Source organism: Copadichromis virginalis, linkage group LG10, assembly GCF_057382275.1.
Source record: "Copadichromis virginalis isolate Kocher_CV1m ecotype Utaka linkage group LG10, C_Virginalis_male_GT1.1, whole genome shotgun sequence".
Taxonomy (NCBI): domain Eukaryota; kingdom Metazoa; phylum Chordata; class Actinopteri; order Cichliformes; family Cichlidae; genus Copadichromis; species Copadichromis virginalis.
Window position 1 is genome coordinate 18,816,571 of NC_140627.1, and position 22,816 is coordinate 18,839,386.

General features: G+C 40.7%; 1 protein-coding gene across 3 annotated transcripts in view; it reads right to left on the bottom strand.

The window, feature by feature from the left end:
* fryb (furry homolog b (Drosophila)) overlaps nucleotides 1-19,441 on the bottom strand; it is a 47,806-nt gene extending 28,365 nt beyond the window's left edge. For all 3 annotated transcript variants that reach the window (XM_085470436.1, XM_085470435.1, XM_085470434.1), the window contains exons 1-12: nucleotides 18,669-19,441; nucleotides 6,680-6,873; nucleotides 5,539-5,592; nucleotides 5,274-5,413; nucleotides 4,798-4,888; nucleotides 4,560-4,639; nucleotides 4,350-4,430; nucleotides 2,772-2,940; nucleotides 2,364-2,456; nucleotides 2,039-2,137; nucleotides 623-724; nucleotides 101-204 (exon numbers count right to left, since the gene is read on the bottom strand). In XM_085470436.1, coding sequence (XP_085326562.1) covers nucleotides 101-204; nucleotides 623-724; nucleotides 2,039-2,137; nucleotides 2,364-2,456; nucleotides 2,772-2,940; nucleotides 4,350-4,430; nucleotides 4,560-4,639; nucleotides 4,798-4,888; nucleotides 5,274-5,413; nucleotides 5,539-5,592; nucleotides 6,680-6,873; nucleotides 18,669-18,915 — 1,454 coding nt within the window. In that variant the 5' untranslated portion in view covers nucleotides 18,916-19,441. The remainder of the gene's footprint in view (nucleotides 1-100; nucleotides 205-622; nucleotides 725-2,038; nucleotides 2,138-2,363; nucleotides 2,457-2,771; nucleotides 2,941-4,349; nucleotides 4,431-4,559; nucleotides 4,640-4,797; nucleotides 4,889-5,273; nucleotides 5,414-5,538; nucleotides 5,593-6,679; nucleotides 6,874-18,668) is intronic.
* Between the last annotated feature and the right edge of the window lie 3,375 nt (nucleotides 19,442-22,816).

Sequence of the window (22,816 nt, forward strand, 5' to 3'; positions counted from 1 at the left end):
TTTCTGGAAAGATAACTAATGATTGCTTAACATGATGACACCGAGCTTCCGATTACATCTTACATGCTATTTTACAGAAAAGTAACAGATGTAGCATTACCTTTGTGTAGCAGTGTTGCTTTCACACTTTATCCGGATCATGTACACCCACAGCAGGCGGTAGAGTGATTCCAGAGCCACTCGTGCCATCTTGGGGTCTTTATTCTGCATTCACACGCATGCAGACAAAAAAACAATTAGACTTAAAACAGGTAGAGTTTGTTACACATTGGTAACAGAAATGTTTTCTCTCAAAACAAACCCTAAGGGGCATTTCTTTCTGTTATTGTACAGGCACAGTATAAATTGTTGCTGTGTGCCCAACATACACTGGATTCTAAAGATTTAAAGTGTAATCATAAACTTTACGAGGCTTTATGAGCCCCGGTCAGTCAGTCTCTAAGCTGCAGTGCTTCACTTGAAGCAATAAACACTGACGGGTGATTTTAAAGCTGAAGGGCTAGCGGGTAGAGCAAATATTTTGTAGTGTTTTGTGCATGTACAGTTCACTTTTCACACATAATTTATTTTTATGAGTATACAGTAATTTGTGGATTTGCATCGTACAGACGAAGCAGCTGACCTTGAGGTTCGAGAGGCAGTTGTTGAGAAAAATGTGCCAGCGGCTGAGGAAGAACTGCTTCTGACTGACACACAGCAGGCAGGTCACCAGAGGATACAGGGCCTGGTGCAGGGAGGGAAGACAGATGGGAGAAAATTAAATGAGGCGCATGACAAATTTGGGAGGGATGAACCGACCTGTCAGCCAAACATTGATGTTGATAAACAGCACTTCTCTGATTTGTTACAATTTTACTCTGGATGAAAGCTCAAAGGTAGTGCGATGATGGCACATCAATGCAAATTTCATTACTCATTCTTTCTCCCCAACTACACAAGAGACAGAGACAGTCTGACTAGCTGCAAACTTTAACCCAGGTATTGAAATCCATCTTTGTCCTTTAAAAACAAAAATGTATATCAAACCATCAACAGTGTGAGTTTTCAGAAGTGACTCATATTTACGGATTTTTAACAGAAATTTCATGTCCAGCAGGCTCAGACCTGACATCTCCTCTACACAGTCATTCTTAAAGGTTATGTAAGTCAGAATGCAGATCATTCTTTAAAACAAATTCTTTGCTAATGATCAGCGCGGGTCGAGAGAGGCGTCGCGACTGGTTTTGGAACGTCTAACCTTGAGAAGCGCACCTGTCACTCCTTATCAAAGTGAGCACTCTTTATCTGATTCTCGCCCATTTCTTTCTTTCACTCAGACACCCAGAATGCAAATGAATAACAATTATGGAAAAGCACCACATTGCTATCATTCCTGTCATGTTTGTCAATTATGATCTCCCTGACATGGCAGATGACTGCTTGTTAGTGTGCATGCCTCTGTGTAATTCACTTGGAAAAAGTGAACCCCCCCCCAAACAAGAACTTTTGTTTGGAGAGAGGTGTGTCAGGTCTTAGCTGCATATGGGTGGCTTGGAGTATGCAGAGAATCTGCAAAAATAATGCAGCACAGCGGCCTGATGGCATGTCTTGTTATCAAATGTGCCCGTCAAATAACCGCAGGACACATCCCAAAGGTGGGGCTACATCTTAGAGAATGCACCACCTCAGCGAGCGTTGTCATGCATCTAAGAAATTTCTGAGAAGTTGTGTCTATATTTTAAGGAAGTTATAGCACTGAAAATCACATACAGTTCAGTAACCTTGTAATCAAAGCCTAGCCTTAGTGCACTGTTTTAATGAGTCAGATGAACTGCTGATTTCCCTGCCTACCTCCATGCTGTAGGCAAACACTGCCCATCTGGCGCAGCTTCAAAAAATAGCCAGTGCGCTGTACACTACACTCTTATCTCGTTCCCACGAAGAGATAAAAGCCCACATGTTGGGAGAGTTACAGTAAGTGCTTTCACCAACTGCTAGTAATGGAGAGGAAATGAAGAGAGATTACCAGTGGTGAAACCGAATACGGGGAAAAAGTTACCAGAGAGTGTTTCTTCCTAGAGGACAGGTCCAGTGTGGTGTCGTACAAACTTTCGACAAAATTTCGTAGACACGGCACGTTCACCTCATTCTTCACGGTCTGGAGGAGGAGAGATAATGCAGAAGTTATGTCGATATACATTGGATTTCATTTTTCCCCCCACCAGAACAATTTCTGTTAACCTGATCGAGACAAACGGAGCATTATATACTGATGATCCTAAGACATCAGACTTATCATATAAATGGAGAGCAGTAATTTCAATCTGGGCCTGTCCTAATGTCTACTCTTTTTTGTTCTGAGGAGTAAGATTAAATGCACTTACAGCAGCTACAGGTACGAGTATTTCCACAAAGAGTCCAGCTAATGAGTGCTTAATGTCTTTATCTTTCACTTCCAGGAAATACTGTGCACACTCCTGCAGACAGAGAGAAGGAAAGAAAGAAAGAGAGAGAAAGTGATAAAAAAAAATCTCTGTATGTGTCCATTGCTTTGTTTTGCAATGGATCATGGGAATTCTTGCAACTACGACTCACATCAGAGGCGTGAAAAACAAGGCAATTAACCCAGATTACTTTGTAGAACTTGGTTAGAAAGCCATATGATGACACTTAAGAGCTTCCAGGTACAAATATTCCAACCAAAAAAAACAAAAAATCTACATCATTCCTTTAAGCTTTCTAAATACAGCCCACTTTGGCAAGGAAGCTATTACAGTAGTAGCTCAGTCTACCTGCATGAACTGGAAGGAAGCTTCAAAGTCTTCCACTGGGTACATTTTGATGCGGAAAAACTTGAGTCCCATGATGAGGCTGATGGTGGACTGGATGACGTACGGGCTCTGCTCTTTCTGCCTCAGCTCCTTGAGCTCGGAGATGAACTTCTTCCTCACTGCTGGGAACCTGCCGAGGAAATGGTGACCAGATATGAGCAAGTCTCGTGAGTTTTAGTAAATACCATTATATCTATGTCTAAGTGGGGGGGGGGGGGTTACATTTGAAGAATAACTAAAACAAAGCATCAAGAGTCTTCTAATCTCTGTTCATTTGCATAGATTGAGCACATTTAGTCTGCCCCCCCCGCTCTTTTAAAAACACATGCACATGGGTATATGCTTTTTTGCATATGTACCAACCAGCCAGATAGATTCTACCAACAGTACAACAGTGCTCTACAAGCCTATATTTAGAAAGGCGCTGGAGGGGCAATGTGCAGGGAATATGTACGTGTGTTACTGCAGCAGTTTAGTAAGTGAAATAGTTATTAGCCTTGTTCTACGTGCAGAGAGTTTAAATAAAGCACATATAAACACTGTTATCATTAACTAAACTGAAAAGAGTATGTACTCAAATTTGTCATAGTCCTGTGTGTGCAGAATGCGGTGCAAATAAATAACAGAAAGGTGATTCAGAATGCTACTTGATTAGTGTAAGAACACAAGACAGTTTTTCTCCCTTTGCTCAATTAGATCTCATACTTGGTCGATAACTTTGTTCCATTAAGTTTGTGGATTTTTGGGGTTATTATCTTTGTGTGTGTGTGTTTGTGTGTGACAGTTTGTGAGCTGCCATGTGTAACTGTATTACATAGTAATAACTCAGTAAAATTAGATTTTTTATTTCTTTTTTTATCCTTCATCGCACATGACATTACGTGACACAGTTGGAGGACCCTTATCATTACCCTTATGCACACAAACACACATTCAGACTTGAGGAACACAGCTATTACTACACTATGTTCTTTACTTGTGCTGAAGTCGGAGAGACGGCATTTGTAATCTCAGATTTCACTGAAAATTGGGTCAAAAAGAGGGCAGATAGCAACTGTTGCCACATATTAAATTTTTAACCCAGACAAACAGGCCCACAGCTGTAACACGACCTGGATTCTACTTCAAATTAAAGACAAAAAATACTTTTTTTTCTCTCTGTTGTATTTCTACTCTATGACCACACATCCTTAGTCAGCAGTTTTTAAAGACTGACGAGACAAGCTGGACTTTCTTTTTATTGTGAGTTCCACAACCCCACTCACTGTAGACATCTGGGAAAACAATAACACTGTGAAACATTAAGATTTCTCGTACCCACTTCAGCTGTTACATTTTGAAAACACTGGCCTCAATATCAAGCACTCGCTTTCAGTTTTCATTGAGCTTTGGCTCTGTACATGTTGGGTCTTCAGGGAGATTTATTTCTGAATAAAAAAGTACTGGCAACAGGTACAATTACATGAGAGACACAAACATTTATTGCGTGCAGCTACACAAATATGCATACAGTGTAAGCAGTAATTAATTCAACAATACCTCGACTGAGCAACGACTCCCACTACTTCAGCATAGAGGTCAGCTACTATGTGCATGTTCCCTGTGTTAGGCCCCAGATACCTAAAAATTAAACATTAACATGAATATTATCAATCAAGTGCACTAGTTAGTTTTTACGAATTTGAAAACTAAAATGCATTTAATGCATTCTATTGTATCAATATAATTTTTATAGGTCGTCTGTCTTACCCTTCCTTGTATTTGAAGTGCTTGAAGGCCAGGTTAACGACTTCTTGGATGAGTCCATCCAAAAGAGGATGGAGGGGGATCTGCAGTAAAATGTAATTTTATTACATTTACTTTGTCACTTAAACACATACGAGCTATTCTGGAAGGACAATAATAATATGCATTATTATCAGTGCTTCTCCTTTAAACATTTAAAAGACGTTATGCCAAACAGATCAGACTGCAAAATGTGCCCCACCTGCTTTAAAACTTCAATAAGCACCAGTGAAAAGATGAAATCTATCGCCAGATCCCTCCGCTCCAATAAGTAGTCCTTCTGTTGCTCATCACTGAGAAAGACAGACATAAGACGATATTAGTACACTTACAATAACGGTGTCTGTTCTGTTAGGCCCAGGTGCACAGAGCTGTGAAGGTCACTTTTGACTGCGCTATGTAATGCATTAATGTTGCCGGGTCTTCAAAGTTGTCATATTTTGGTTTCTACCTCAAATTCTATGTCTATGTTATATTAATGAGTAAGCGCGACATTCACACCTATGTTTGGACAATGACTGACCATCACTCTAATCATCCTCATCTAAATTTCAGGCTGGTTTGGGAATATTTGAGCCTACATTGCTTGAAATAAATCATTTTAAAAGGAAGGTATTTCACGATCCAGTTCATGTGTTCATGTGCACAAACAGCTCCAATATTTTAATCTTCTCTCACTTTTTTGACTTGGTGTTGGCCCGGGGTCGATATTCATGGGATTCGTCCTCCAGGCCATTTTGCCGCTTGTACCAGTCGAACAGAGTCTTCAGGATGGATGGCAGGCAGTACTCAGCAAGAGAACTCATAGAGTTAATCAGCTGGACAGATGACAGGAAGAAGAGACGGAGCCAAGAGACAAAGAGAAAGGATGGCAAAAAGGTTAGTCCTGTTCAAAATATGTGACAGTGTATATAGTATGTGTCCACATGAGACACACACACACCTGGTCAAACTGTGGGTCTTCTCCTCTCTGCAGAGATTTGTTTAGTGGCTTCTCCTGCCAGATAAGAACAGACAGAGGTGGAAAACACTCATGTTAGTCTACTAGCATTAGTAAATATTTTGCTTTGAATTTCAAGGAAAAGAAATTCAGTTCAGTTTCCTGACAGAACAAAATGGTCATTGTGTCCAAAAAGAGAGTGAGTGAGACTCATAAATCACTAGGTCAGAAGGTCAAAGCTAATAGTCGCATTTATTAAATGTAACAAAAAGTGAAGAAGTTTACTTTGTCAAACAGACAAAAAGGTGAGATGAGAGGTTCAATATTCTGGCTCAGACATATTAGGGTTACTTTGTTGTTCAAAAAACTGGAAACACAGTGCGTCTCATTGTGAACCATAAACTGAAAATTATCATATAGAGACAAGCAAAAGTGTAAACATGCACAGTTCAAGTACACTAACAGGTACATGTAAGCCTGTACTATTTAGGACTGCCTGCTTTTTCAAATGATAACAGTACAGAGGAAAAAAACCTTGGGTTAAATGTGTATTTGATCACTGACTCTGGAGTGTGCGTGGGTTTCCAAGGTAAAATACAATCCACTAAACACAGCGATAAAGAGAAGGCATTCCCTGATTTACTGCTTTGTCCATTTATTGCTTGGCTGAATTTTTTTTTTTTTTTGCCTTTCCCATTTGTTTTTTTAGCCATCAGAATTGATGTCTGAACGCCAACAGAGATACCCAACGGATTTACTTTGCCAAATGGATCGTCACGGCTTTGTCGTTTTGTTCCATTTGATCGACCTTTGTTGTTATTATTTATTTTATTTTATTTTCAGTTGTTACAGACAGGACAGACATGGCTGGGGGATAGGAAAGGGAGAAATAAAGATGAAGGAACAGAAAAGGATTTCAAATTCATTTCAATTCAAAAGGATTTTCTGGATAGTTAAAAAAGGTTGGAAACTGTGGATTGCATAAAAATGTCGAGCCAATATACACTGTCATCCAAAGTTCCGATGACTAACATAATGAAATAAGAGGGCCAAAATGCGTGTTTATGATGCTGTAACACAGACAGAAGTGGACTAAGCGTCATGGAGAGAAAAAAAAAGAACGAATCGAAGCTCGGTCACTCACCAGTGGTTCAGCCATGATGATACGGATCTTGCGTTCAGAGAGCAAGGTGAAGTTGGCAAATAAGCTTTTTAGGACAAACTCGCCCGGCTTGCTCTCTGGGTCCACGTTGACAGGCGCCATGACGACGGGGCCCTTCCTCTCACCCAAGGGACCGCTGGCTGGTGGGATGGATGGCTTCAGCCCCACTGGAGAAGCTGATGACATATAAGACAGGCCAGTTAGTCTGAAGTACTCTGACTCTGTGGGTCACCCCTGAGTTACAGTAAATACTTCTGTGCCCCCAGCGTGCACACATTTTTTATCAGCGTTACTGCTAACTGGAGCATATTTAATGCTAAAGGTTTTTGAACTACAGATCTCATCATTTTTGGGCCTTCAGCCTGCTTTTGCTTTCTGAACCATGACAAACAGCGCTGAATATGCATTAGAAGTTCATATTTGCAATGCTCTCATGGTTGATGATTCTCACTTGTAGAGTCACGAGGAATGGGGTAGTGTAAAAATCATCTTCTTGAGCATAAATTGTATTCAAACTAATAAAAACCACATCTGTGTGTTCAAATTTCGACTGAGTTATGGCTCGGCGATGGACACCGATTCTGGCAATCCTTACACGATCCTCCCTGCTTTGCATTCACGCAGCTGAGTGCTATCTCCTGTGGTAATAAATCTCATACTTGGATAAATAAACAGAATGAAACATTTGCAGGTTTGATTCCCAGAATATGCCGGAGGAAAAAAAACGTGTAAAGTACTTCCCCAACCCCCCAAACAAAACAAAGCAATAATTACCACAACATTTCCCAGATGTGTCTAGTGTGCTTGCATTAAGAACGATGCCAGATCCTGACCTTTCATGACCATGTGACCTGACCTCACAGGAAAGGTGAGATGTAAATACTAACTCATGGACATGACAGGCCCCTTGAGTTAAACCTGAGCACTCAGGCTTTGCAAACAGGTGTTCATATGAATGCGCAAGCCTTTACGCTTACCAAGGCCCTTGATGAAGCTGATCACACTAGCCCTGCTCCATTTCGTTGGCACCTCCATGGTGCAGACAGCCTTACAAGGACACAGTGGGTGAAATGGGAAAAAAACAAAAAAACGGTGGGATTTTACAGGCTGTGAAATACAGCAGCCATGATTAAAAACAAAAGCAATTCCTTGCAAGAGGTTAAAGTCACAGAGGACGTTTGTCTACTCCACCATTGTCAAAAATGCTACAGAAGTCCCTTTGATGTAAAGCTTTGGCACCAGGTCGGTTTAACCAAAGCTAAAAGTGTAAATCTCCATCCTTACGAAAATGAACGACAGAAAAAGCGAAACACACGAGCCTGAGGTCAAAAAGAAAACTGTCATGACAGCAGCACTACAGCTCTATCCCACATTCAGTCCAAATCAAACAGGGTGATGAGCTGCAGCCACACACTGGAGGAGCCATAGCCAGAGCAAATCCGCCCAAGTGAAGATGCCTCGATGCTTCAGAGCCAAGAGAGCTCCAGTTGAAAGTTGAAGAGGAGGTGCAGAAGTGTCTTCTTAAAATAAAAGTAGACAACCAACAACCATTTATTCTGTCATAAGGGCAATCTACGAACAGGGATCAAAAAACCTTTCCAGTGTCCTGCTCCAGGAGAGGTTTGAGTAGATTAGAGGCTGCGTAGGGCCTCGTGCTCGAGAGCTATATGAGCCTACAGGTCAGCTATCAGTTTCTACTTTTGCTTCTGCTCCGCCTCCGACCTGCCAACACTGCTCTGCACAACAATTCCTGTGACCTTGAATTCTTTGAAGCCCTTTGGAAAGAAGTATTGAAATTAAGTGCTTCTTTGAAAATGGTTAAGGGCTGTCCTTAAGTAGCCAATAGCAGTTAAGTAAAGTCTGCCCTTTGTGGAGATCTGACCAGAAGAGTTAGGCTGGAATTTCAACACTGCTCCGAGAGCGAGCCGAGGGGCGGAGGGAGGTGCTATATATAGACTGCTGGCGGTCACTCTCTTACATACCCACCACTCCCACTGACCCCTACTCATACACAATTGCAGACACATGAGCACAAAGACATAATATACAGAAACACACACACTCACACACAATAGAAGGTGGTCTCAAACTGAGATAATCTATTACAACTGCTCAGTGAAACACAGTGGTGTACAAGCTTGTGTTTGAGAGTCGAAAGTCGTGGCGGCCCAGGAAAGCTGCGGTGGAGCACTTCCTGTGATCATCTGTAGACCATTTGTATGACTCAGCAATGAAGGGAGTAATTCAGCAGAATTCTACCATGTCCAGTCAATACAAGCCTGCCTTGGTTTAATTACATTTACAATAAATTTCAAATTTTAATTGAGAAAAATGTATTTAAAAATGTGCGAGCGAGAACGAGACAAAGGACGAAAGGGACTGAAATGGCAAAGAGACGAAGAGGAAGAGGAATAAAAAGCAGAATTGACAATAACAACACTGTTTTTCCTTGAGCCACAATTCCACTGAAGGAAATTCCACTGCCGTTTTGATGCTGGATGGAGACAGCAACACATTTTAAAACCCTGACTTGGACTGTGGGCATCAAGTCTTAAAAATAATCAGCAGATTATCTGATAAAAATAGACCAAGTGGAGAGAATTTACATCTGGTGTTTACCTCCAACCATCATGTCATACTAGCAGACAAGCACCCTGGTGGGATGAGTCATGAATAACACGCATTATGAGACAGGGTGACTGCATACACATCTTGATGCATCAACAATGCAGCTGTCACACAGAAATCCTAATATGGACGTTTAAATTAAGGTTAGCATTTAATACCTTTACGTTTTTCTGGGCTTGTGAAAAGACATCAGTTGTGCACATGCTTGCACAGTCTGAGGGCAGTTTAATATGGACTGTGATGAATCACTTGTAAAAGCACAGACAACAACACAAACACACACTGACTCAACTCACCAAGACCAAGAAGAGCTAAACCTGTATGCTGGTAGAGAAGGTACCTGATAGATAAAGGTATTCTGGAGTTTTTATTGTGTTATTCTTGGTCATTTTTGAACTAACCCATAGTTGTGTAGTTATGAGAGGTTTAAATTTGAATGAATATCAACAGCAGTGCAAATCTTAGCCACTGTAATCCAAAATACTGCCGTGTTGTTGTGAACATTACAGGTGAAAGAATTTAGAAATGTTTTTAAGGATGTAATTTTAAAAAAGGATTAAAACTAAAGCCGAAGTAGTTGACATTACGCGCATGAATATTTCAAAGCGATGGCAGGAGATGATGAGGTCAGCTATTTGTCTAGTGATTTCACTCCACAGCAACTTAAAAGTTAAAACACCAACCTAAGTTGGAGCTAAAAGCCTGATTCTTGGCTTTTAAGTCTTCTGATTGCTATCGATATCATGACCTTGAGCCAAACAAAACCAACATGTCTGCGTCTGGTCTACAGCTGTGACAAGTGAGGAAACACGTCTGTTTCTGCAGTGATTTCATTTTTTATTACATCACCAATAGCTCAAGGGGAACCATCGACACGGCCCATGAAATTCCTCCTTAACCACTGCACCGACGTAACCCCTGCTGTCAGTAACCTTCAAAGCACACCTGACACATGAGCTGTGTGGAATCTAGAGACTTCTCAAAGAGGCACACATAAACAAACTGAAGACTGCCACAAGAAGTGATCAGCCAGTACAGGAAAATCACTGCAGCACAACAACAACAAAGCCTTATTTTTGCATTCTCTACAAGGTAAACTACAGGCTGCACGCAGATGAGTCCAAATGGGGCGATAATACAGCGATGTGTTCTGACTACTGTAATGTCTCAGATTTGTAAAGTACAGTATGTCCCAGTTAAAACAGTCGAGAGAGATGCTGCCGGTGACGGACTGCCTCACAGCGACCTACGGTGGCTTTACCTTCTGTTTTGTAAACAGATATTTTGAGTCTTCTGGACCGCACATAATAATATCACATGTAAACAGACAGCTTTGTTTTGTTTTTATTTATTGACAAATTCTGATTGACTTTAGAATTTCTGTAAAAGGCTCAAAGTCAAATAGTGACACTTTTTTTCTGTTAAGTAATGTTATGTATAGAAAACTGCTGAGAAGCCAGATTTACCCTCATTCTCTGGAGCTCTTGCTCAACTACTTGTCTTCCATTATTACGTTACGTAATATTGCCAAATGTTGACAGTGTCAATCACATTGTGTGCCGTCCGTTTGTCCCTGAACTCCAAACGTAAACACAAATAAGCATAGTCTGCACACTGCAGGATCCATTAATGATGAGTTGAGGGCAGACTGTATCACACATTTGTTGGGCACAGCAGCAAGCAACAACAACAGTGATCTGTTAGCTGTACTCACTGCCTCCAAAGGACTTCAGCAGAGACTTGAGGCTGATGTCAAAGAAGCCCGAATCCTGCTGGCTGGTCGCCATGGCTGCGGAGGCTATGTCGCCACGGTGACAGACAGCAGAGCGGGGACAGGACGGCAGGATGAGGCGTTGCAGACGGAGCAAGTAAGAGAAAGAGGAGAGCGCTCCGACAGGAATAAGGCTCGGAGAAAGGGGGAGAAGGATGCGGGTGGGCAGCGAGCGATGCGGATGTTGCGGCTGTCTACTGCTGAGTGTGTGTGTTTGTTTGCATGTGTGCACGAGGAAGAGTGTGTGTATGCCAGAGAGAAAGAGAAATAGTGTCTCTCAGGCTTGCCTGAGCTCTGTGTTGCTATCTTGCTGGCTAACACCCCCCATCCCCTCTCTGTTTTGCTCTCTCAGGACAGTGATACACAGATGTTGGTAGACGCAAGCAGCCAATCCTCTTAGAGGGAAGACAGAGAAAGAGTGCGGCGGGGGGGGGGGGGGGGCAAACACACACACACACACACACACCAGCTAGTGCTACATAGAGGGTATGTTGAAAATAGAGGGCGATAAACTGGGAAGGTGAAAACTAGTGAGTGAGTGACAATGAAAAGGCAGTTTTCATACCGCTGTAGCTATAATGGAGCAGACTAACAGCACTAATGTTTCTATTGTTTTCCTGCTCTGTTTCATATTGTGCTGAGTGAGCATGCCGTCAGCCTGCACTGACCAATAAGAGCCAAGAGTAGCAGTGATAGGCAGGCTGAACCAGCAAATTGCCAGAAACAACTGGTCAGTGCAGCACCACCTCAGGTATCACACACTGATTTTAACTGGCTTCTGACTTTGTGTGGTGTGGAGCATGCTAGATTTTTATATAAATATGGATGGAGATCAGCTGGGGATGAAAAAAAATCTCCTTCAGCAACTATTATGTATCCAGAAGGGGCCAGACAGCCAATATATTAATTCAGCGTTCCTACAGAACAGACTGTAAATCATTCCCAACACCAAAAGTCAATAAAAATAGTTTAGCAGCTGATTTCTGTACTTAAACCCCCCAGAACATTTATTATAGCTCTATTATGTAGAAAAAAACCCACTTTTTTTCCCTCAATCTTTTCACTCAAATATTAAGTTAATTTTGAAAAGGGTTTTAAAACAATATTCCCATTCTAAAATGCCATGTCACAATCTCATTGGCAAGGAATCTTAAGTCCTTTGATTATTGATTTTCCATAAATACAAGTGAAAAGCAGCAATTTTTAGTCAGTTTGTTCACAGTCTTCAAACGTTCGACCAGATACATTTGGAAATATTTGGAAACCTTTTCAGAGTAACTGTGCACAGATTCCAACATGTATCCAAGAAAATACCAACAAAGAAAAAAGGATTACGCCGCCTCTCCTTCCTGGTGTGGCCAGCCAATTTCCCCAGATGGCGCCTTATTCATTCAAAGGGCATTAGAGGAAAGAAGGAAAGGAAAGGAGAACTACAACCTACCAAACAAAATTAAACACCTTGAAGAAGAGAAGCTTCAACTCCAGGAGAAGTGAACACAAATAGAAGCACAAAATAGACACCTTGAAGAAAGACAACAACGCCAGCCTGACATAAACATTATTAATGAGGGCTGGGGAATAATGTTTGGTCAAGCACGAGAGCAGATTGCGTTCCTGATTAAAGAGAACAAGAAAAAGAGCGCCGAAGTAAAAGAGATATCTGCCCAGCTTCAAGACAGGAACGCTACTATTGAGGTGATGCAGTGGGATCTCCGAGACATGAGCCAAAAAAATCAGGAGCGCCAAGCAAAACTTGATGAAGCACTGGAAAAATTTAAAGAAATCCTCCAAGAAAAGGAGGAAGAAGACAAAAAGCAGAGAGAAATGCAGTGCAAACTCAAAAGGCATGGTGGAACAATACCAAATGCTCAAGGTAAAGCTTGATGAAACAGAATTCAAAAATAAAATGCTTCTTCAGGTAGAAGAGGAACAGAAAGAACAACAGAAACAAGAAAAACTTGTTCTCCAGGACGTTGAGAGGAAAAATGTACAACTGCAAGAATTTTGTAATGAAATGAAGGAAAAATCAACTGAACTGGAAGGAGAAAATGAAAAAGTGGAAAAGCTATGCTCGGAGATGCAGCGTAGTATCAGTGGAATTGCAAGAAATAATCAGAGCTCATTAATAGGATCTTGTTGAACTTCAACAACTTGAGGCGCCAGAACAGTGAAATGCAGGCGGAAAAGCAACAACAAGAGAAAATACATGACGACCTGCAGCGTACGCTTAAAGAAATCCAGAGAAGAAATGAGCACTTTGAACACCTGCACAACAACGCACAAGAGAGAAATAGAGACATGCTTAAGGCAAATCTAACACAGGAGGCATCAGCTAAAGAACTGAAAGAAAAGCTTGGAGAAACACAAGCAACATTAGAAGGAGTGAAGCAAAGATGCCAGAAACTGGAGAAGCAAAATGCAGAAACAATTGATGAGTTGACGGCCCTCATCCTGGCCCTCCCGACCCTGTGTTCTCAAATGAACACAGGGTAGAGAGATGATAATAAAATGATAACAATAAACACAATTGGCTACATTTTACATGTGTCAGATCAATGTCTTCATTTAAGAATAATTCATCTTAAGTATAAAAACAAGAAATGGGCAATAGTGTGTTTTTGTGTATAGTATGCATACTTTTCTTGTTGTATCCAAATCCCAGAAGGAAGAAGAAGACAAAAAATAAACAAAAATAAAACTAAAATATATTTCTCTTTCTTTAAATGGATAGTTTTAACACCATTCAATACATGTGCAAGTTACATCGGGTGCAGACATTCATGTTCCCTCCATGATTCATCATCATCTTTGTCACTAGTTTGCTTGCAGTGATTTTTTATTCATTAAATCAAGCAAAAGAGTTATTTTTTAACCTTTTTGTTACACCCTTCAGATGAATAGAGATTTTTTTTTTAATTAAATGTGTTGTTGTTGTCAGCCAGCCTAGACATTGACACTGATAATGAAGTCTGACTTATTCCTGACTTATCAGCTGGTACAACTGCTTCACACCTCTGGCAGAATTGAAATGATTCATGTGGCACATGGGAAATTAACCTGTCAATAATTTAGATGCAATGTTCATGCTTTACAAATTTGATCACGTAATTAACAGCGCGACATTTGAGTGAATGTTTTTGTGATCATTTCAGGTGCCTTGGTGCTGCTGGATATCATTTCCAGACGATAAATATTTAATGTGGCGAATGTGAGCTTGATTCTTTGTTTTTTTTGCAAACGAGGTATCTCTGCTGTCTTGAGTGTGTAGTGAGAAGATACAGAGTCATGGTGTGAAAAGTCAAATCGAAGCAAAGAGTTGGCTCCCTTTGCTTATCACAGCTTAAGAGATTTGAATCTGCTTTGCTTGATGAAGCATCCCTTACCTCAGCAGTGCAGCTGATATTTAATTTTGTCTTCCTTTAAGTAGATACACAGGCCAATACCAACACACTGTATGTCAGGACTCTGCTAGCATCTCATAATAACCTGCCACATCTCATAGCTTTAGTTCAACTTCTAACTGAGTCTTTGGTGTACCTAAGTACAAACTAAATTCTTTCTACCTTAAAAAGCCTTTGAAAATGTCTGCCTAAGCATAAAGTTGTGGCAGTGATGTTACGGTTGGCTGAAAAAGCTTGGAAGTACAAGTGGATAATTAGGGTCATTGTGCAATTCCCTGGATGAACAGCGGAAGTGCCACAGGACATGTGAGCGGCCGAGGGAGGGAGAGCAAAAAAATGAGAGTGAGAGGAAGAGTAAAGAGTGTATAGGATACAGTATTATGCAAAGCTTGGCAGCTCACAGGAGAGCTGCCAAGCATGGATGGCCTGGTTCATATTAACAGACAATTACAGTTTAATCCCACAGGAGGAGAAATATATCAAAGAAGCACTGAAAGCCTATTCCTGTCTGCAACGTCTGTTGTCCCATCACAGTGCTGGGCCTGACAGAATAAGCAAATCACAATTTTGTCTGTTAACCTGCATACAAGACAATCAAGCCCAACTGACAATCATTAGATATGAAGCAATTTTCAAAATGTTCTCCTGAAACTTTCAAAACATCCTGTGTATAACAACCACTTGACTTCTGGTGCACCAAGTGCTGTACTGATGAGATGACAGCTAAATATTTAAAAGTCTGCACTCTTATCTTTCTCATCCAGTCTTGCTCGTGAGACTGCATGAAAATGTTTGCATGTTTGCTTGTTGACCCACATTAGGTTAAACAGTTACATGTGCCGGCTGGTGGTGGTGGTGGGGCTATATATGGGAAATTTGAATTGTTATGTACTGCCGTTTGACTCTTTCTGCTCTGACTGATGTAAATGAAGCCTGCAGAGTGTTCGCCGGAGCACAGCGCAGATGCACAATAGGACAATCAATAAAATTTCAGGACTTACAACGGGGAAAGGGGGCATATTTCCCATTGGGTTACAATGACACACATATGGAGCCTATAAGAAAGAGAGAGAGAAAAAAATCATGGACATAGAGATGAACACACCCCTATGGAGCGGCTGAGATTCCTCACATTCTGAGCAGGGGCCCGGGCATGCCAGCTGTTGGAATGTGACTCCTTTACTCACACAGGCAAACACACATGAACACACACATATATACAGGGTACTTATACATGTGAAGCGTAAATTAAGATTTCATTTATACTTGGTCTACAAGTATAATGGGTCACCAATTCATTTTTATTGTATTTATACGTCTGTTTATAAGTCTAACATAATAACCTGACCTTTTGTGGTGCAATGAATGAGTGATACAATCAATAAGCATGAGGCTGCTCAGCATCAGATAATGCAAACCTGTTGTTCTGAAAATGTGGCAGTTATAAGATGGTTATAAAACAATACATTAGCGAGGAGGTGTGAGGACGTTATCCACATCAAGGTATGCTACCTTTGAGCCTCGGAAACATCGAGCCACTGCACACTTCTACAAAGCTTAGCCCAAAAGACTCCACTGCTAATGATGGTTACTAACTAGGGGGCCACTCCATCTAAACAATCAAAGGTGGAGCTTAAATCATGTGCAGTGTGTAAACCAGCAACGCTAAACAGACTATCTGCAAGATAAGTAGCTGAGTCATCTCCATTAATGGTACTCATTCTAAATCAAAACCGTTTACAGGCTTCAGATTGAACTAATGCTATCAACAGAATGTGAAGAAACAACACCACCCTTTCAGCTTTTGAAAGTACGAAGGGGCCTTTTGTGGAAAACCATTCTGTATCATGAGATGGTGGAGCATGTCAATGTATCCCCAACCCTGCCCTGAGTAGAAGAGAAGAAGAAAATCATGTGTGGAGTTACATATATTCTAGTCAGACAGCAAACAGTGGCTAATGAGAGACAGAAGCCAAGCTCAGAAGTGATAAGAGAAGGGAAGCAAACAAGAGTAAACTCCAGAACAGCTTTCACTGCTGGGGCTTTTATTTTTTATTTTTTTATTGTTTTGCTTTTAAAGTAAAGGAATAAATGATGATGATGATGATGATGATGATGATGATGATGATGATGATGATGATGATGATGATGAGCTGACGTCATCTCTTCTAGACTGGAAAGATCAGAGCTGTTCATGCCAATATTTGCCATGTGTCAACTATCTAATATGACAGTGAAAATGTTTCAACCAGAAAAGTTGAGTGGCTGTCACAGGGAGGGTGGAGACAGTCTTACACTACATGAATATAACACTTCCCACTTGCTGAGTGGCACAGAATGGGTACAGAGGTGTAAATAGCTGCCCTCCACATCAGCACAAACACAGAGAGTGATGCAGAAAGAGGCGATTTCTCACTTTCAGCATGAGGAGAAAGTTTATAACAGGCACAGAGTCACAGTCATAGTTAACCATGTGATCGTCACCGTACCTCAAAACTGAATCACTTTTTAAAAAACTTTTTTAGTATCACACTAATTTGCCAACTTTTGAGATAAATCAAGAATTTATTGTTTCTCTTAAATTAAAATTAACAGTTGTGACTTTAACAATTTACAATAACAATAGAGGGAGCGAATGGTATGTCCTTTAAACAACATCTTTGAATCAAAGACACACACTTGAAATGTAATCCCAGTGAGATTACACAATTTCATCAGTCAAACAGAGACTGTTTGATACATTGTGTCTAGCACAGACAGACATCGTTTCACTGGAGCATTATCATTCACGACCTAATGATGGAGATGTTGGAGCTGTGGATGTTTAATATTACATTTCAATCAAGGAATGAACTCCTAGCATAAATGTCTATTCATCTGTGATTGTATTACTCATTTCAGCTTCATAAATCAAATTGACACAATCACAAAAACCATAGTAAACAAGTCAACATGTGTCAGACATCTGTTAATGTGATGTGTTTTTGTCATGCTAACCGAACCAGCATAACACAGCACATGAGCACACTCTCACGCATAAACACAGATTGCAAATAAATTGCTTCAAACGACCACAGAGAGGCTGTTTGAGGCTCGGGGCTCACACAGTGTGTGTCCTTGACACAGCTGGGTCAGATAACTCTAGTGAGAACACATTTGTGTACCATCAAAGACTAACACATGTACATTATCTCAGCAGCAGAGGCTTCTATAATCTTACATTTCACCGCATTTCTTTGACATTTGCACTCTACAAGCTCATTTATTGAGAAGTCTCAATAAAGGCATGTTTGTGCAGGTGCTGCTTTGTTGCACAGACACTACCTCACACCAGAATTCCCCCTTTTCACTCTTCAACATGCACCTATGTTTCCATCTTTTTTCAAGTCCAATCAGAGACACAAAATAAGCATTCTGCTTTTCTTATCCTAAAGTGCCTTCAATTGGATCTTCCTTCAAATGCCATTCAGTATTACTTGACTTAATAAATCTAAAAACTGATACATTATTACAAAATTTAAACAATACTCTGATCCGAAGTGTACCTGTAAAGACTCCCTAAAATGTTGGAAGTGTATAGACATACAATTCACAGAGTTTAAGGTAAGCTGAGAGAGAACAAGTGGTTTGAGGAAAACAACAATCCTGAGGCCAGAAATGGCATGCCTCTTTCTGGATTCATGATCAGTGGAGTAACCTTGTGGCATTTTCTAAAGACACAGAGGGTATCAGTTTTCACAGGGTCTTCAAAACCCACAACAAATACACCTGTCGAGTCTAGTTTCCAAGTGACAACAAAGACGAGCTTTGCAGTGGTGTACATAAAGAGGCAGACGGGGTCTAAACAGGTAGCAGAAGATCTGAGTTATTTAAAATCTCAAAGCGGCTAAAAACCGCACACACCCACATTCCAGCTGGCGAGCGGAGGATCATTTTTTCAGCTGGATGTTCGACCGGTCTTTCTGCCATTTCCACCCTTAAACTTAACTCCTCAGGTCATGACAAATAAGCAATCACATTCAAACTTCCTGGGAATATTACAAAACATGTATCTCATTGCCTCCTCTCTGTGTTGACTCATCTTGTGTTCATTCACATTTGTGCTCTTCAGAAGAAGAAAACAAAAAAAAAACCAAAACACACAACATTTGTAGAGCCAGTCTCCACATACCTCTATTAATGATCCCTCTCCTCTTTCTGGACCTCAACTGGATCTTTGAAAACCTCCCTGTGAAGTCACTGGGATCAAACTTATCCACTGACAGAGAGGCAATACGGTCCAGAACGATCTCATCCTGGCCTTCACTTTGGTTCACCCCGTGATCCTGATGTTGGTTCAGACAGTGGCCATTGCAATGATCTGAAGCACTGCTTTCAGCCCCAAGGCTGGTGGTGCTTTTGACATCTTCTAGAGACATGTCTCCCCTATTTGCTCATTAGCCAGTCTCCACAGGAGCTCACCGACACCTCGTAGAATATTGTCAAAATGTGGCCCTCCTCAGAGGAAGAAAGACAACTTTACATTGTTCCACAGAAGACTCAAAATAAAAAAAAAATCCTTGTCCCAGAGGAAGGAAAAATACTTAAAAAGGCCATTCAGTCCATTTTCACTCTTCACCTTTTTCCCCACATTTTGGTATCCAGTTTCCTTTCAGGGTTTATTCGCTTTATGTTGTGTTCATTCAATCCCGAGACAGTGAGCTCATCGCTTTGTTGTTACACAGTTCTCCTGAGAGTTCAGGTCTTCCTCTCGAGGCTTTCTCACAGTTGTTTAAGATTTTGAAAACATTTTTTTTACAAAAAAAATCTTATTTTATTTGAAAGCAGATTTTCTGTAAAACCTTTCTTCTCTTTGCGTGCCCCACTTCAACTCTCACCTGCTCTCAGAGCGTTTCTCCTTCTGTCTTTTTCAGCCCTCTGAGGCACAGCTGTGTTTCTTCACTCTCAGGTGGTGAAAAAAGGGGAGGGAGCCAATTCCAAGAACGCAGCTTGATTGGGTGGTTTGTTAAATCTGGGTGGTTCTTTTACCCCTCCACTCCCTCGCATTTTCTTCCTCTCTTTTTCCTCTCTCCTACTCACCTTCCCTCACAGAGGCATTTTTGGCAATGAGAAAAATGATTTCTTTCTTGCGTCCTCTCTCACACACCTGCTTCCTGACTCTTGTTTCATCCTTTTTCCCCTCTCGCGTAGCAGTAGAGCATTAAAGAATGGCATCTGTTTACTGCTTTGGATAGCCGGAACACTGCGTGTTGGTGTGTCAGATACCCTGCGCTCACTGGTCGAAGCTGTTTAGCCAGTTACAGTAACCTCAATTGTTAATGGTGTAGGATTCCTGAGGACAGACACACCCATTAACAAAGCTTGGAGGGGTGGGGGGTAGGGTGTTTGGGTGGGTGAAAACACAAACAGGAAGCACAGTAGCCTAAAATTATGTTTGTAACAATCAGCTGCTGATTAGTACACACATTTCAGAGACAACTGTGGGGTGTGATTGTCATGTGGTTTTAAATCTGTCAAATAAAGTCTGGCAAATGCATATTTATGTACACTCATGAAAAAAAAGAAAACAATGACAGCTATACACGGAAGTGTTACAACATTATGATATAAGTAGGCTACTGTTACTGTTGAAGGTAAAACTTCCTTGATCTAATTCTGGAAAGGGACCAGGAATTACGCCAAATGTCAAAACGCAAATGACATCCCAGCCCCTTATCCAAAAACAAATCTCACGGGGAATACACTGCACTGTTTTAGTTTAACCCTAATTATGTGTTTCTTTAATGCTAATCCTTTAATCCTAACTCACATTACTAAAAGTCTTCCTCAATATGTAAATGGAAATTTTTAAAGTCAAAGCCTCGCAAATAATGTGCAGGGTCTTTTTTCAAACACTTACACTACATGAATTATTCAAGTAAATGTTCTTTATTAAAAAAGTGTAATCTTTCTTTACTCCTCACTCAATCTTCTCTCTGCAGGTAAGGTGGTAAACATCTCTTGGGAGCTCCATATCCTCCGGTGACTTCCTGCTGTGTATGCCATCGTCATGACATCAGCTTCACTTGGTGAATCATCTCGGGATTTTGCGCATGTAGGTGTGAAAACAAAACTTTCACGCCCTCCATGTAAAGACTGCAACACAGGTTTAATTAGGATGATTAAAACTCTCTCGTATGGGAAAACACTAAACCCACTTTACACATTAAACACTGTTTGCAGGTTCAGTGGAGTGGGAAACCACATTGTGAAAAATGCTGGATAAAGCGAGATGGTGTTGTGCAGAGGGTGATGCTTTTTATACACAGGAAGTGATGTCTTTGTTGAAAATGAAAAAATATATACGTAAGGCATGTGGAATTGACGTTACCACAACTCTGTAGCCCTCTTCTCATCCCTGCTTCAGGCCATCTGCTTGAAGCTACACCGGCCACTGGCTGCTAACAGGAAATGAGAATTTTCCTTCCTTGAATTTTGTAATCTGTCTTTCTTGAATCTCCACAATCACCACAAACAAAGGAGACTTCAAATGCCATCAAGGTCAAAGGTCGAATAAATACATCACACAAGCTAGTGTCTGGAGACAAAACAAAGAGCAAGGAAATAGCTAACGGCTGGCAAACAGGCACAGTGAGGCTCGGTGCCAAAGTCAGTTAGAGAGGCGTGCCGTCCCCTAAGGCAGTACAACAGCCAACTATTAAAAACAGACTCATTCACTCTTCCTCACATGAACACACACAAACAGGAGACTTTTATTCTGTATTTAATCTTTAATTCTGACCAACCAATCAAAGAAACCCCACAGATAAAAGTATCTGTCTTTTCTGCATTTTCATTTTATCTGCATTAAGATATGTATTAGAAACAACCTGACCTGACTATTAGTATAATATTAGTTTTTTAGTCATAATTTCTGAGTTACTTAACAGCCTGCACACAAATCAGCCTGAATATGAATTATGAGATAAGCACCAGCTTCTGCCCGCAGTACAGACATGGTTTGGTGTTATGGGACAACCAAATAGACCCAAAGAGACACACAAACCACAGGGTCATAGGCTAAAATAAACAGCTGCCATTCCTTAACTGTGATTCCTCCCCTGAGCGTCCCTCTGTTTTTGTTCAGTTTTATGTAGACTGTGCAGCTTTTCAACTTTAGTTATCAGCCACAACACTGCCAACAAAGAAAGAAATGTGTCCCTGCAAGTCAGAGGTGAAAGTTGAGCTGAGAAGACAAAGCGGAGCCATCCAGTCTCACATTCAACATTCAGTCTGAAATGTAGAAACTACTTCCTCCCACACAGTCTAGGTCAAGGGAGACTGTGCCACAACCATTTTTTGTGGGATCTTTTATTTTAAAAATCAAAAATTGCAATTTTGCTGCTTTTTCCATGTGTTCACATCCCAGATTAACAAGATTCATAGAATTAATTATTAATCTGAGAATGATGGTCATTTTAAACCCAATTTTTTTCCACCTTTTTCTGCTTTGTACCTCTTAGTTTAACCTCAGCAGCCCAAAGCAACCCCTTGTATTTCTTCTCTGATCATCCCTCCACCTACTATTTAAATTGCACCATCTGGGACCTCTGTGACAGGGGACTTTTATCTCTCTTGTCAGTCAAATACGTTGTCTTGTTAACAGTTTCCAGACTCCCCCGTACACTCAGCAAGCCGGTCGAACAAGAGAAGATAAACAAGTTTACTTCTGGTCTTAAGCAACAAATCAAGACTAATTCAGTTCACAGTTAATGACACCCGCGCCTCACCACAAGCATCAGTCCAGATCACAGGGGACATTTGCTCCCGCAAGAGCGTATGACTGAGTGCATATTTTGAGTTAACACTTATAATAAAGGAGAGTGATTTTACTTTGTGGTTAAATCAAGCACCAAATACCTTTCAGCCTTACTAAATCATTATCATCATTGATGCGTGTGACAATAAAGAAAATGAAGGTTAGTAAATTGTTATTGTTTAAGTAAAAGTTACATGTAAGAATCCTACATTCAAATTTTCCTTGTGAACAGTACAAAGGAATTAACATTTAATTAAAAGTAAGGGAATCCTTCATGATGTCACTAAATGTTAGAATTGGCTGGTTGGTGTGTGATGAACAAAGCTGATTAAGTACAACACCTACTTTATACATGCATGCCTTCATAAAACTGGTTTAAACAGGCAAAGTAACTGACATGTTTATATTTACTGCATGTTTGGGCAGGGTTTAAGCTGAGAGTGACTTCTCGGAGTGAAAATGAAACTTTCACTTTTAGCGGCTGCATTTTCCGCATGCTTTCAAAACTACTTTGATTTTTG